The 14,204-nt window shown below is 35.9% G+C and overlaps 2 protein-coding genes across 6 annotated transcripts in view; one reads left to right on the top strand and one right to left on the bottom strand.

The window, feature by feature from the left end:
- The window catches only part of LOC106169998 (elongator complex protein 2), a 31,271-nt gene extending 21,664 nt beyond the window's left edge, over positions 1-9,607 (bottom strand). For 2 of the 4 annotated variants that reach the window (XM_087012344.1, XM_087012345.1), the window contains exons 1-10: positions 9,454-9,607; positions 8,731-8,821; positions 7,694-7,764; positions 7,128-7,278; positions 6,942-7,025; positions 5,411-5,475; positions 5,130-5,196; positions 4,256-4,417; positions 2,162-2,257; positions 74-174 (exon numbers count right to left, since the gene is read on the bottom strand). In XM_087012344.1, the coding sequence (XP_086868470.1) occupies positions 74-174; positions 2,162-2,257; positions 4,256-4,417; positions 5,130-5,196; positions 5,411-5,475; positions 6,942-7,025; positions 7,128-7,278; positions 7,694-7,764; positions 8,731-8,821; positions 9,454-9,579 (1,014 nt within the window). In that variant the 5' untranslated portion in view covers positions 9,580-9,607. The remainder of the gene's footprint in view (positions 1-73; positions 175-2,161; positions 2,258-4,255; positions 4,418-5,129; positions 5,197-5,410; positions 5,476-6,941; positions 7,026-7,127; positions 7,279-7,693; positions 7,765-8,730; positions 8,822-9,453) is intronic. The other 2 variants (XM_087012342.1, XM_087012343.1) reach the window with 2 other exon arrangements.
- A 154-nt stretch (positions 9,608-9,761) lies between these two features.
- LOC106169987 (putative serine carboxypeptidase CPVL) overlaps positions 9,762-14,204 on the top strand; it is a 31,004-nt gene continuing 26,561 nt past the window's right edge. For both annotated transcript variants that reach the window (XM_087012346.1, XM_087012347.1), the window contains exon 1: positions 9,762-9,887. In XM_087012346.1, the coding sequence (XP_086868472.1) occupies positions 9,879-9,887 (9 nt within the window). In that variant the 5' untranslated portion in view covers positions 9,762-9,878. The remainder of the gene's footprint in view (positions 9,888-14,204) is intronic.

The raw sequence follows: 14,204 nt of genomic DNA on the forward strand, positions 1-14,204 counted from the left end.
CAGTATTATACACTGACCTGTTCTATCCATATTCCACTGTTAAGATCACATGTCCACAGTATTATACACTCACCTGTTCTATCCAAATTCCACTGTTAAGATCACATGTCCACAGTATCATACTCTTGTCCATGGAGGCAGACAGCAGAGACAGGGGCTGGTGCCTCTTGCCATCTGGAATATCAGCAATTTAAACAATATGAAGTATGTTAAACTTTATTTAATATGAGACAAAAAGTACAACTTTTAACTGTATTCCTGCTGTAATTAAATGTACAAGTATTTCTGCATTGTTAACCTGTGAAGACATTGTATATTTGAAGGTCAAGTTGTACACGTGAAGATATTGTATATTTGAAGATGAAGTTGTATACCTGTGAAGACATTGTATATTTGAAGATAATGTTGTATACCTGTGAAGACTTTGTATATTTGAAGATAAAGTTGTATACCTGTGAAGACATTGTATATTTGAAGATAATGTTGTATACGGTAATTCTCCAATCTATACGAACGCCGCAATAATTACGAACGAAACATTTTTTCTCTGAATCTGAATTTTTTGTCTCCGTTCTGTACGAACGATCGCTAAACTCACCTTGGGCACAATTTAAATTTTCCGAACGCAAGAAAGTGTGCCCAATTGAAACTCGCCCCATGATTCGTCAAAGCGAGTTTTCAGACCACCGTTCCAAACAAAGGAACTGCCACTTGACAGGAGAGATTGTTATCATGTATTTGTGCTGTTTTTGAATGAGACGATAGAAGGACTTAACCTGCCCGCCGGCAGCTGCAGGCCAGTTTTAAAACCCTATTGTTATTTAGAAATTATTGAAAGCATCAGTACACATAAATTACTTACTGTTTATTATCATTTCTTAACTTCTGCCGGCCGACTGGATCATCAACATCCACCATCGGTGTTTCACCGATAACTGGTTTCCAGTAAAATCTACGCACAACAGAAGAGTATGAGAAATCCATAGTCAATGATCGAGTTTTTCTTTGTTTTTGGTAGTCATTAGGAAATTAAAATTTTTAAGAGGAGTTCTGTCTTGTATTGTATTTATTTTTCTAATTTGAGTTGTGATAAAGTTCATGCTTTTTTTTTTTGGTTTGTTTGTTTGTTTTTCCTTGTTAAAGACCTTGTATTATGAACAACTATTAGGTAAACCTTACTGATATTGGTGATTGTGAAAAATAAAGGTGCCGTATGACTTTATACAAATTTGCCTGCAGTTTTCTGTATTTTTTCTAATTAAGTTTACATTGATTGTGTGCAAATTAATATGCTGTAAAAGACTTTCATAAATAGACGTGAATTGAGCTGATGTTATTTTTTATATCAAGTATAATCTCTATTAACGTCAGTGATATCTACTGTGAGGAGTTTCAAGTATTTTGTTTTGGCGGAAGAAATTTATGTAGGCCGGGGGGGGGGGGGGGGGGGGGGGTGACATTATTTATATTGCAAATTTTCTATATGTGAAATCATATTAAAAGTAAACACGCATTAAATAAAATATGCAACTGGATACGCAAATATTCTTGTCTGTTTTTGACAGAAGTTGGGAAAAACGATGTTGTCCTCTCTTGGTAAAACATAACAGGGAAAAACGATGTTGTCTTGTCTTGGGAGAAATGTACCTCTTTAGTATGAAGAAATTGTTTCTTAACTTGAATTCCCGACTTTTGTTTAGTTTGTTTTAATTCATTGCAATATAGCAAGAATAATTTGTTTGTGCTAAAAGCTGATCACAGTGATTTAATCTGAAAGTAATGCTTACACTTAGCAATGTAGGTAAGTGGAGATAACTTCCGGTACAGACGTATTCCATTCGTTTTTCAATGGATACGAACGCGTGGCAATTTTTAGCAGACTGAATTTCAAGTCTTACGAACAAAATGATTATCTTCCAAAAATAATTAATTTAAATCGTTCGTATAGATTGGAGAATTACCGTACCTGTGAAGACTTTGTATATTTGAAGATGAAGTTGTATACCTGTGAAGACTTTGTATATTTGAAGATGAAGTTGTATACCTGTGAAGACTTTGTATATTTGAAGATGAAGTTGTATACCTGTGAAGACTTTGTATATTTGAAGATGAAGTTGTATACCTGTGAAGACATTGTATATTTGAAGATAAAGTTGTTTACCTGTGAAGACAGCAGGATGCCAGTGTACGGAGTATATCCAGTTTTCATGTCCTTGCAGCACAGACTCTAAGATGACTGCATAGTGGAGAACTGTATCTAAAATATACATATACAGCATGATAACAAACAAAGTTATTTGCATGTATTACACAAACCCATCCAGTACTTTGATTTCACCTCAGATAGAAGTGCTAGATTCTTTAACAGCATATGCAAAACTAGTGGATCAGAGAGGTGATACTGCCTCCGGATATTGTACCACCAGCTGGAGTAAGCACATTCGTATGGAACCCCCCCAAAAAAAAGGGACACCATCACCAGTCTTAACAAGCTCTATAAAATGAAATTAACAAGAGTTCTCAAAATATGCAAAAAAATGAAAAAAAAAAATCCAAAAATGGTCCAATCATGCAGGATTTTGAATTGACCTGTATTTTCCTTACAATGATCACTCCTGTGATTTTCTAGACAATTGGTTTTCCTTGAAATGTGTTATCATTGTTACATATGTAGTATGCTGATAAAAGAGTAAACCTTGGGGCAACACTGGGCATATCTCTGCTAGTTTTGAAGATATGAGGGGCAAGAAAATATGCAAAGTTCAGTTCTTGGTGAAAAAGTAGGTCAAAGGTCAATTTCAAGGTCACAGTATATGACTTCCTATTCAAGTTCAATATTAACCATGGACATTTCTTTGCCAATTTTGGAGATATAAATGCCAGAAAACATGCAAGGTATAGTTCATCCTAAAAAGTAGGTCAAAGGTCAATTTTAAGGTAATAGTCAGATTGCCAGTATATGACTTCCTATTCAAATTCAACAGTAACTTTGGGCATATCTCTGCCAGTTTTTGAGATATAAAGGATAGAAAATTTGCAAAGTTCAGTTCATGGTGAAAATTAGGTCAAAGGTCAATTTCAGGGTCACAGATTGCCAATATATGACTTCCTATTCAAGTTCAATAGTAACTATGGTCGTATCTTTGCCAGTTTTGGAGATATAAAGATCAGAAAACTTGCAAAGTGCAGTTCATCATGAAAAGTAGGTTAAAGGTCAATTTCAAGGTCACAGTTAGATTGCCAGTATATGACTTCCTATTCAAGTTCAATAGGGACTATGGGCATATCTCTGCTAATTTTGGAGTAATTCACATTTTATTTTCACTACTGAATATTGCGTTGTACTGTTCTATATAGCGCAATGCCTAAACCGTATCGAAAACAAAAACGTGGACACCACCTCCAGTATTGCGCTTGACAAGTTCTACACATTGCAAAATTCAAAAGGTCTCTGGCATTAAAGGTTCCAGAATTTGAGAGAGTTTTCAGTTTCACATCTTATGGCTGTTTCTCCCATGATAATGCACTGATTGACCCCAAACTCTAAAAGATGAAAGGAATCCCTGATTGTAACCCCTCACCATAATATGAGTGCTTAGGTCTGTCTAGTTTCTGAAAATTGATACATACAAATATTTTTTTGCAGAAAAGTCCCATTTTTAGAAAATTTTGGCCTGTTTGACCTTGAAATAAAGGTCAAAAGTCAAATCTCAGGGCAAATTTGGAATCTCCACATATGACTTTGGGTCAGACATCTGTAGTAATTTTTCCCATAATTCCTTCGGTTTGGGAGATATTAAGCATTGAATTTTCAAAAATTTTGACAAGGGTTCGTTTCAACAAGCCTCACGCCCAGGCCAAAGCACCGACTGAGGCAAAAATACCAGGGGGTTCAAGTTGAGATTATTTGTGACATAAATCCAAGATATGGGGACATAGGTCCTTGCGGTCTAGGAGGAGAAGCGGTAATGGTGACTTGTATCCCACGACACCCTGCGGAGCCAACGGAGCCGATGGAGCCGTACAAGAAGGGTCGGGACTAAAACCATGAGTACCGCCAGCATACAACTCCTTTAAATCCTTTAAATGCAGAAGATTATGCACACAAAAAACTGCATATAAAAAGTAGGAGAATGTATGCAATATACACAGCTCATTTTCAATGAAGAAGAATGTGCACCAAGAGAATATCATTCAACTTTATGATTTAAAATATTTAAGATATTTAAGATTATTGACTGATATTACACTTCACCTTGGTGTACCACCTTGAAGGTGTTTTCTTTTAGTCTGATCTTGTCTTGAAGTGCCATCTGTGTGTAGTCTTGGACAACCTCTTCCTCACATCTTGGTGTAATTTTCCAGAGTCTGATGAAACAGTCCTGAGAACAGCTGGCCAACAGCAGGACCCCCTCATCTGGAACATATATACATAATAACAGCTAGCCAACAGCAGGACCCCCTCATCTGGAACATGTATACATAACAGCTAGCCAACAGCAGGACCCCCTCATCTGGAACATGTATACATAACAGCTAGCCAACAGCAGGACCCCCTCATCTGGAACATGTATACATAACAGCTGGCCAACAGCAGGACCCCCTCATCTGGAACATGTATACATAACAGCTAGCCAACAGCAGGGCCCCCTCATCTGGAACATGTATACATAATAACAGCTAGCCAGCAACAGGGCCACCTCACCTGGAAAGTGTATGAACACTTCACAGCCATACCTACCATTGTGTGTAAACTCCACTCCTTGTACTCAGTTCTCATGACTAGACAACCCCTGACTTCTCTAACTGTAACCTGAACACTTCATCGTCATACCTACCATTGTGTGTAAACTCCACTCCTTGTACTCAGTTCTCATGACTAGACAACCTCTGACTTCTCTAACTGTAACCTGAACACTTCATCGTCATACCTACCATTGTGTGTAAACTCCACTCCTTGTACTCAGTTCTCATGACTAGACAACCTCTGACTTCTCTAACTGTAACCTGCACACTTCACAGCCATACCTACCATTGTGTGTAAACTCCACTCCTTGTACTCAGTTCTCATGACTAGACAACCCCTGACTTCTCTAACTGTAACCTGAACACTTCATCGTCATACCTACCATTGTGTGTAAACTCCACTCCTCGTACCCAGTCTTCATGACCAGGTAAGCTTTGGCTCCTCTGGAACTGACAAAATATACATCTAGTTGAAATATACACTTTCACTATAATTACCATTATGCTAAATCATTACCACGTAAATAATTAATTTTGTTAGAATTAAGTCAATTTTTTTACAACTAACACAAGCTAACAACATCTCAACTAACACACTCTGACAACATCTCAACCAACACATTCTGACAATTGTCCAGTTGGACACCACTTCACACAGCCTTACCTGTCCATGTTGCAGTACAAACAGGTGAATCTTGTGATCATCTGCACCACATGCCAACACTGGAACTAAAACACAGAACACAAACATTTCACTACGCAAGATATGGATAACAGAATGGCATAAATGATGTGGGAAATTACATACTTTCTACTGCTTTCACCTTTTCCCAACTGACATTTTTATCAAATCCTGAGGTTTGAACAAATGTAGAAGGATCCAAACTTAATACATTACCTGCTGTTCCAGGTAACACAGCTAGGCTAACATCAACAGCAAAACATTACCTGCTGTTCCAGGTAACACAGCTAGGCTAACATCAACAGCAAAACATTACCTGCTGTTCCAGGTAACACAGCTAGGCTAACATCAACAGCAAAACATTACCTGCTGTTCCTGGTAACACAGCTAGGCTAACATCAACAGCAAAACATTACCTGTTGTTCCTGGCAACACAGCTAGGCTAACATCAACAGCAAAACCTTACCTGCTGTTCCTGGTAACACAGCTAGGCTAACATCAACAGCAAAACATTACCTGCTGTTCCAGGTAACACAGCTAGGCTAACATCAACAGCAAAACATTACCTGCTGTTCCAGGTAACACAGCTAGGCTAACATCAACAGCAAAACATTACCTGTTGTTCCAGGTAACACAGCTAGGCTAACATCAACAGCAAAACATTACCTGCTGTTCCAGGTAACACAGCTAGGCTAACATCAACAGCAAAACATTACCTGCTGTTCCAGGTAACACAGCTAGGCTAACATCAACAGCAAAACATTACCTGCTGTTCCAGGTAACACAGCTAGGCTAACATCAACAGCAAAACATTACCTGTTGTTCCTGGCAACACAGCTAGGCTAACATCAACAGCAAAACATTACCTGTTGTTCTGGTAACACAGCTAGGCTAACATCAACAGCAAAACATTACCTGTTGTTCTGGTAACACAGCTAGGCTAACATCAACAGCAAAACATTACCTGTTGTTCCTGGTAACACAGCTAGGCTAACATCAACAGCAAAACATTACCTGCTGTTCCTGGTAACACAGCTAGGCTAACATCAACAGCAAAACATTACCTGTTGTTCCTGGCAACACAGCTAGGCTAACATCAACAGCAAAACATTACCTGTTGTTCTGGTAACACAGCTAGGCTAACATCAACAGCAAAACATTACCTGTTGTTCCTGGTAACACAGCTAGGCTAACATCAACAGCAAAACATTACCTGCTGTTCCTGGTAACACAGCTAGGCTAACATCAACAGCAAAACCTTACCTGCTGTTCCAGGTAACACAGCTAGGCTAACATCAACAGCAAAACATTACCTGCTGTTCCAGGTAACACAGCTAGGCTAACATCAACAGCAAAACATTACCTGCTGTTCCTGGTAACAAAGCTAGGCTAACATCAACAGCAAAACATTACCTGCTGTTCCAGGTAACACAGCTAGGCTAACATCAACAGCAAAACATTACCTGCTGTTCCTGGTAACACAGCTAGGCTAACATCAACAGAAAAACCTTACCTGTTGTTCCTGGTAACACAGCTAGGCTAACATCAACAGCAAAACCACTGCCAAATGAAATACTTTGCTGATACTGGAAACCTCCTGAAATAGTCAATTAAACACAGCTGTCTATGCAGTTTGATATACTTGATAGATTTTGATTTGTGAATTGTAACCAAAGAGAGAAAGAAAGTGAACAATTACCTTCTTCACGTTGCCATATTCTTACTGTGGAATCTGAGGAGGCTGTAGCAATCAATGTTGTACAGAGTCCAGGCTCCATGTTGTGACAGTAGAGGGCGTCTAGAGCAGTGACAGGTCCAGTATGCCCTTCTAATATGGCTACAGGCTGAAACTATCCAATATCACTTAAAATTAGTCAAAGTCTGCAGGGTCTTTACTCAACCTCACGTCATTCACTTATATTTGCCTTACTTTTCCCTTTCATTCTTTTAATTACTTATTTCTCCATCTGTATATTTGTTTGCTTATTTTCAGATACCACTCTAGATTTTAGGCCCTAATTATCTCAATTTCATCTTCCATCTTTTTCTTATAGTTTCTGTTAGTCTCAGTTGAAACAATTCTTTCATAATAATGAACTTGTATATTAATATATCTGGTATGATACGCCAGCTTGCATATGTGCTAATATAAAGAATATGAAAAAAATATTTCAGAAATTCAGGGACAATAATGAAGACAAAATATCACATTAATCATAAATATACTTTGTCCATTGGTGAAGCAAATCAATCAGCATTCCTCACCTTTGTTCCAGTGCCTTGCCAAACAATAGCAGTTCTATCTGAAGACCCAGATACAAGTTCTGTCTCATCTCCTGAAACACAAAACAATCATGTCACCAACATCTACCAACACAAAACAATGTCACCAACATCTACCAACACAAAACAACAGCAGTTCTATCTGAAGACCCAGATACAAGTTTTCTCTCATCTCCTGAAACACAAAACAATCATGTCACCAACATCTACCAACACAAAACAATGTCACCAACATCTACCAACACAAAACAACAGCAGTTCTATCTGAAGACCAAGATACAAGTTCTGTCTCATCTCCTTAAACACAAAACAATCATGTCACCAACATCTACCAACACAAAACAACAGCAGTTCTATCTGAAGACCAAGATACAAGTTCTGCCTCATCTCCTGAAACACAAAACAATCATGTCACCAACATCTACCAACACAAAACAACAGCAGTTCTATCTGAAGACCAAGATACAAGTTCCCTCTCATCTCCTGAAACACAAAACAACCATGTCACCAACATCTACCAACACAAAACAACAGCAGTTCTATCTGAAGACCAAGATACAAGTTCCCTCTCATCTCCTGAAACACAAAACAACCATGTCACCAACATCTACCAACACAAAACAATGTCACCAACATCTACCAACACAAAACAACAGCAGTTCTATATGAAGACAAAGATACAAGTTCTCTCTCATCTCCTGAAACACAAAACAACCATGTCACCAACATCTAGCAACACAAAACAACCAGGCAATGGAGATTTACTGATTTGGAAAAGGTTAAATTCACAAACTTGCTGTAAATTTTTGGTCTTCCATTAATTCAAGAATAATTCTCAAGGAAAATCTATAGTTTGTTTTTATTTATAATATATATATTTTTAAAACATTTTTGCTTTTTACATCATATCTTGCTGATAATGAACAATTGTTTTATTTTTTGACATAGCACTTGCGGTCAAATTTTACTGCCATTTAAAATTATCTATCAAGTGAGCATAAAGTCTCAGTATGACTTGCCTCCATCTTGCATTGAAATCCACTTGACACAGTTCACGCGGTCTTCATGAGCGACGAGATTCGCCACAATCCCTCCCGGACCCTCTGATTGCTGAAAACAGATCAACAGTCACCCTGCACGCATACTAGTAAGCTAGCAACTGATACATTACAGGGGCGGATTTAGGCCGTCTTCTGGATCTTCCGGAAGATGGTCAGATTTTAAAGTTTATATTGACGGGTATCCATTATTTTCTGTTGGAAGACGGTCAAAAATTGAAGACGAATTAACAAAGATAATTTGGAAGACTGTCAGAAAATATCTCTGGATCCGCCCCTGATTACTACCATGTAAGGAAGGTTGTAATCACCTTACAGACTCTGATGAACTGCTATAAGGATGTTTCAAAACTAAAGAAGCTGGAAGCATTTTTTTTTTTTTTTTTTTTTTTACTTGGTAGGTTCATTAAAAAGTCAATGTGAAAGCAGAGACTGTAAGCTACCGGAAAGTTTCATGTGTTTTCACAAGAATTACATATCAGAGACTGTAAATACTCTTACTACAGTTTTAGGTCTTACATGTTACGCATTAAGTTCCAAGCACGTAACGCAGAAAACCGAGGCAAGTAAATAGGAGCGCACGAAACTAAAGTGTAAGTGCTACTATATATATAACTTAAGTAAGTCAACTTGATCAAAAGACTGGATAAGGAAAATGTGTATTTTTCCTCATAATTCGTGTACCTGAGGTTGATACAAAGCCACCGCTCTGCAAGCTCCATAACAAACCAGGCCATTTCTCCCCCAGTCCACGCAGTGTGCAGTTCTATTACACCCGCAACTTGAAAAACACACGTGAATTGCGGCCATGTTTGGGGTAATAACTTGCCACCGATAACATCAAATCAATATTTCAACAAAATGTGCACCCAGGTACTTAATACAAGATATTCGGCTAAAATCACGCTAAATTAGAAAATCGTCAAGTAAAACTCTGCAGTGTGTGAATAACAATACTGATTTTATTGAAAATACAGAATATGCTTTAATTTTTGCGACATCTGTGACCAGGTACTTTCGCTATCCCATGACAGTCATGTGCCGAAGTCACAACACGGCGAGAAGTACTAGATATTAGAACACAAGTGGCGTCTTTGGACGAACAGCTAATGCCCAAGGTGAGTTTATTCTGATTGGTGAAGAGAGTAGATTATGGTTATTTGGGTGAACTTGAAGGACAGGGGAAATGCCTGTCAGTGGGTTTCTGGGGCAGAGTGTTTGTGTGTGTGTGGTGGGGGGGGGGGGGGGGGGGGGTAGGCCGGGGGAGGGCTATTATATCACGTTACTTGTACAGTACGGCCCATACAGGAGTCTTTTCTAATAAAGTTAGAGACTTCAAATTTAATACACAGATACCTGTAGCTGAATATCTGGGTATAAATAAACCGTTCAATTTTTTTTTCAGATGCCCCTCTAAAAAAATGAGTCCAAATTTGCCTCACTTGATTTTCACCCCTAGAAATGCCATAGAAATTTAATATTGTCACATAATAAGTAAAGAAGCTAGGCATGAATACACATTTAGAATTGTCACATAATAAGTAAAGAAGTTAGGCATGAATACACATTTAGAATTGTCACATAATAAGTAAAGAAGCTAGGCATGAATACACATTTAGAATTGTCACATAATAAGTAAAGAAGCTAGGCATGAATACACATTTAGAATTGTCACATAATAAGTAAAGAAGTTAGGCATGAATACACATTTAGAATTGTCACATAATAAGTAAAGAAGCTAGGCATGAATACACATTTAGAATTGTCACATAATAAGTAAAGAAGCTAGGCATGAATACACATTTAGAATTGTCACATAATAAGTAAAGAAGCTAGGCATGAATACACATTTAGAATTGTCACATAATAAGTAAAGAAGCTAGGCATGAATACACATTTAGAATTGTCACATAATAAGTAAAGAAGCTAGGCATGAATACACATTTAGAATTGTCACATAATAAGTAAAGAAGTTAGGCATGAATACACATTTAGAATTGTCACATAATAAGTAAAGAAGTTAGGCATGAATACACATTTAGAATTGTCACATAATAAGTAAAGAAGTTAGGCATGAATACACATTTAGAATTGTCACATAATAAGTAAAGAAGTTAGGCATGAATACACATTTAGAATTGTCACATAATAAGTAAAGAAGTTAGGCATGAATACACATTTAGAATTGTCACATAATAAGTAAAGAAGTTAGGCATGAATACACATTTAGAATTGTCACATAATAAGTAAAGAAGTTAGGCATGAATACACATTTAGAATTGTCACATAATAAGTAAAGAAGTTAGGCATGAATACACATTTAGAATTGTCACATAATAAGTAAAGAAGTTAGGCATGAATACACATTTAGAATTGTCACATAATAAGTAAAGAAGTTAGGCATGAATACACATTTAGAATTGTCACATAATAAGTAAAGAAGTTAGGCATGAATACACATTTAGAATTGTCACATAATAAGTAAAGAAGTTAGGCATGAATACACATTTAGAATTGTCACATAATAAGTAAAGAAGCTAGGCATGAATACACATTTAGAATTGTCACATAATAAGTAAAGAAGCTAGGCATGAATACACATTTAGAATTGTCACATAATAAGTAAAGAAGCTAGGCATGAATACACATTTAGAATTGTCACATAATAAGTAAAGAAGCTAGGCATGAATACACATTTAGAATTGTCACATAATAAGTAAAGAAGCTAGGCATGAATACACATTTAGAATTGTCACATAATAAGTAAAGAAGCTAGGCATGAATACACATTTAGAATTGTCACATAATAAGTAAAGAAGTTAGGCATGAATACACATTTAGAATTGTCACATAATAAGTAAAGAAGTTAGGCATGAATACACATTTAGAATTGTCACATAATAAGTAAAGAAGTTAGGCATGAATACACATTTAGAATTGTCACATAATAAGTAAAGAAGTTAGGCATGAATACACATTTAGAATTGTCACATAATAAGTAAAGAAGTTAGGCATGAATACACATTTAGAATTGTCACATAATAAGTAAAGAAGTTAGGCATGAATACACATTTAGAATTGTCACATAATAAGTAAAGAAGTTAGGCATGAATACACATTTAGAATTGTCACATAATAAGTAAAGAAGTTAGGCATGAATACACATTTAGAATTGTCACATAATAAGTAAAGAAGTTAGGCATGAATACACATTTAGAATTGTCACATAATAAGTAAAGAAGTTAGGCATGAATACACATTTAGAATTGTCACATAATAAGTAAAGAAGTTAGGCATGAATACACATTTAGAATTGTCACATAATAAGTAAAGAAGTTAGGCATGAATACACATTTAGAATTGTCACATAATAAGTAAAGAAGTTAGGCATGAATACACATTTAGAATTGTCACATAATAAGTAAAGAAGTTAGGCATGAATACACATTTAGAATTGTCACATAATAAGTAAAGAAGTTAGGCATGAATACACATTTAGAATTGTCACATAATAAGTAAAGAAGTTAGGCATGAATACACATTTAGAATTGTCACATAATAAGTAAAGAAGTTAGGCATGAATACACATTTAGAATTGTCACATAATAAGTAAAGAAGTTAGGCATGAATACACATTTAGAATTGTCACATAATAAGTAAAGAAGTTAGGCATGAATACACATTTAGAATTGTCACATAATAAGTAAAGAAGTTAGGCATGAATACACATTTAGAATTGTCACATAATAAGTAAAGAAGTTAGGCATGAATACACATTTAGAATTGTCACATAATAAGTAAAGAAGTTAGGCATGAATACACATTTAGAATTCAAATTCAGATTCTAGGATTTCCCCAGGGTCCTACGAAAATACGAAAACCGCGAAAACCGCGAAAACCAGAAGTTGCTAGGCGAAAACCTCACTATAACTTACCAATTCTCGATGTTCTTGACAAGTTGCTGTAATATTTGGATAACTTGGACCATATTACATACATCATGACCTTTGATAACGATGTTGTAATGAATTGAGTATGTAACAGCTGAGTTTTCTAGATCGGCAACTATAGTGCGTGGGAGCCATGTTTGGTTTACAATTGGCATATATAAACAGCAGTGTCCCCTCAGGCCAGTATTGCCATCTCAGGCCAGTATTGCCCTCTCAGGTTAGTAATGCTTTTCCAGGCAAGTAATACTCTCTCAAGTGCTATATGAAGTAGATAACACAGATTACCTGCATTCTTAGTAATACAAAGTTTATTAATAAATAGGAATTGATAAATATGCACAAAGTAGAACTTTTTTTTCATTCCAACCAGAAGTGAAACTACACATCAATGCTTGTAAAAAGTGCCCATTTTAATACACCATACATGTAGAGTCTATATTGTATGAGCTGTGAACCTGCATAGAATTTACACTCCTACTTTTCCAAATATAAAATGAGTAGCATTGTTTAATAAAGTGACCAGCATAGAGCAATTTATAAAGCATTATGAAAATGTAGGTTCCAATTAACATAATTGATAATATTCAATATATATAATAATGGTGAATACAATTAAATTATTTTTATTAAAACATTTTTTCCTCTGAACTTGATCCATGGTCACTGATTTTGTTATTTAATCACATTTTATCTTACTCTTTTTGAAAAGATATTCATGCACAGCCATTTGTTACACTTATTGTTTTTCACTTAATAAACCAAATCCATTTCTAAAGCATCAATTAATTTATTGATTGTATATATGTGCATCCTAAGGTGTCTAATACACATTTTACCTTCAAATCAATGTGTTTAATTGTTTTTACATTTGGGTTCTGTGTATGTGCCAGTATACAGAGGTAAGCTCTTTTAACTCTGAAAAAATGTCAATAGTCAGTTAATCATGCATATATATTATACGCACAATAATGGAGAAAAAAAAGGAAAAAAGAACACACATTAAACACATGTACTGGTACTCTGATTTGCAGGAGGCATTTTCTCTTGAAAGGAGATATAAGAGATTACAACTGCATGATGATATGTGATTGACATAATAAATAGTTTACTCCTAGACTAGAGTTTTAGGCAGTGCACATCTAATTTCGTAATTGATATGATATGATAATCTTTCAATTCCATATCTATTTCATCATTTCTGTGTCTATGCTGTGTTTTAACACTTCAACTTTTTGTATGGTAAGTTTTTATCAGTTTGAAGCACCCTGCATGTGTTTTGTTGAAGATTGCCAAAAAGCAAATGAAGTTATGTATATCAAGATAGTCCATAACATATTAACACCTTGGTATTTTCCATTATTTGCTGAATATTGGCATGCTGTAATATTAAGGGACTGTTGACAGTTCTTATTTGCCAGGAAGTTGATCAATAGTAAATAATAGTGTGTGCTTGTATATTTCATTTGCCATATATTTAAAGCATGT

Source organism: Lingula anatina, chromosome 5 (assembly GCF_051362555.1).
Source record: "Lingula anatina isolate TDL-2025a chromosome 5, LinAna3.0, whole genome shotgun sequence".
Taxonomy (NCBI): Eukaryota; Metazoa; Brachiopoda; class Lingulata; order Lingulida; family Lingulidae; genus Lingula; species Lingula anatina.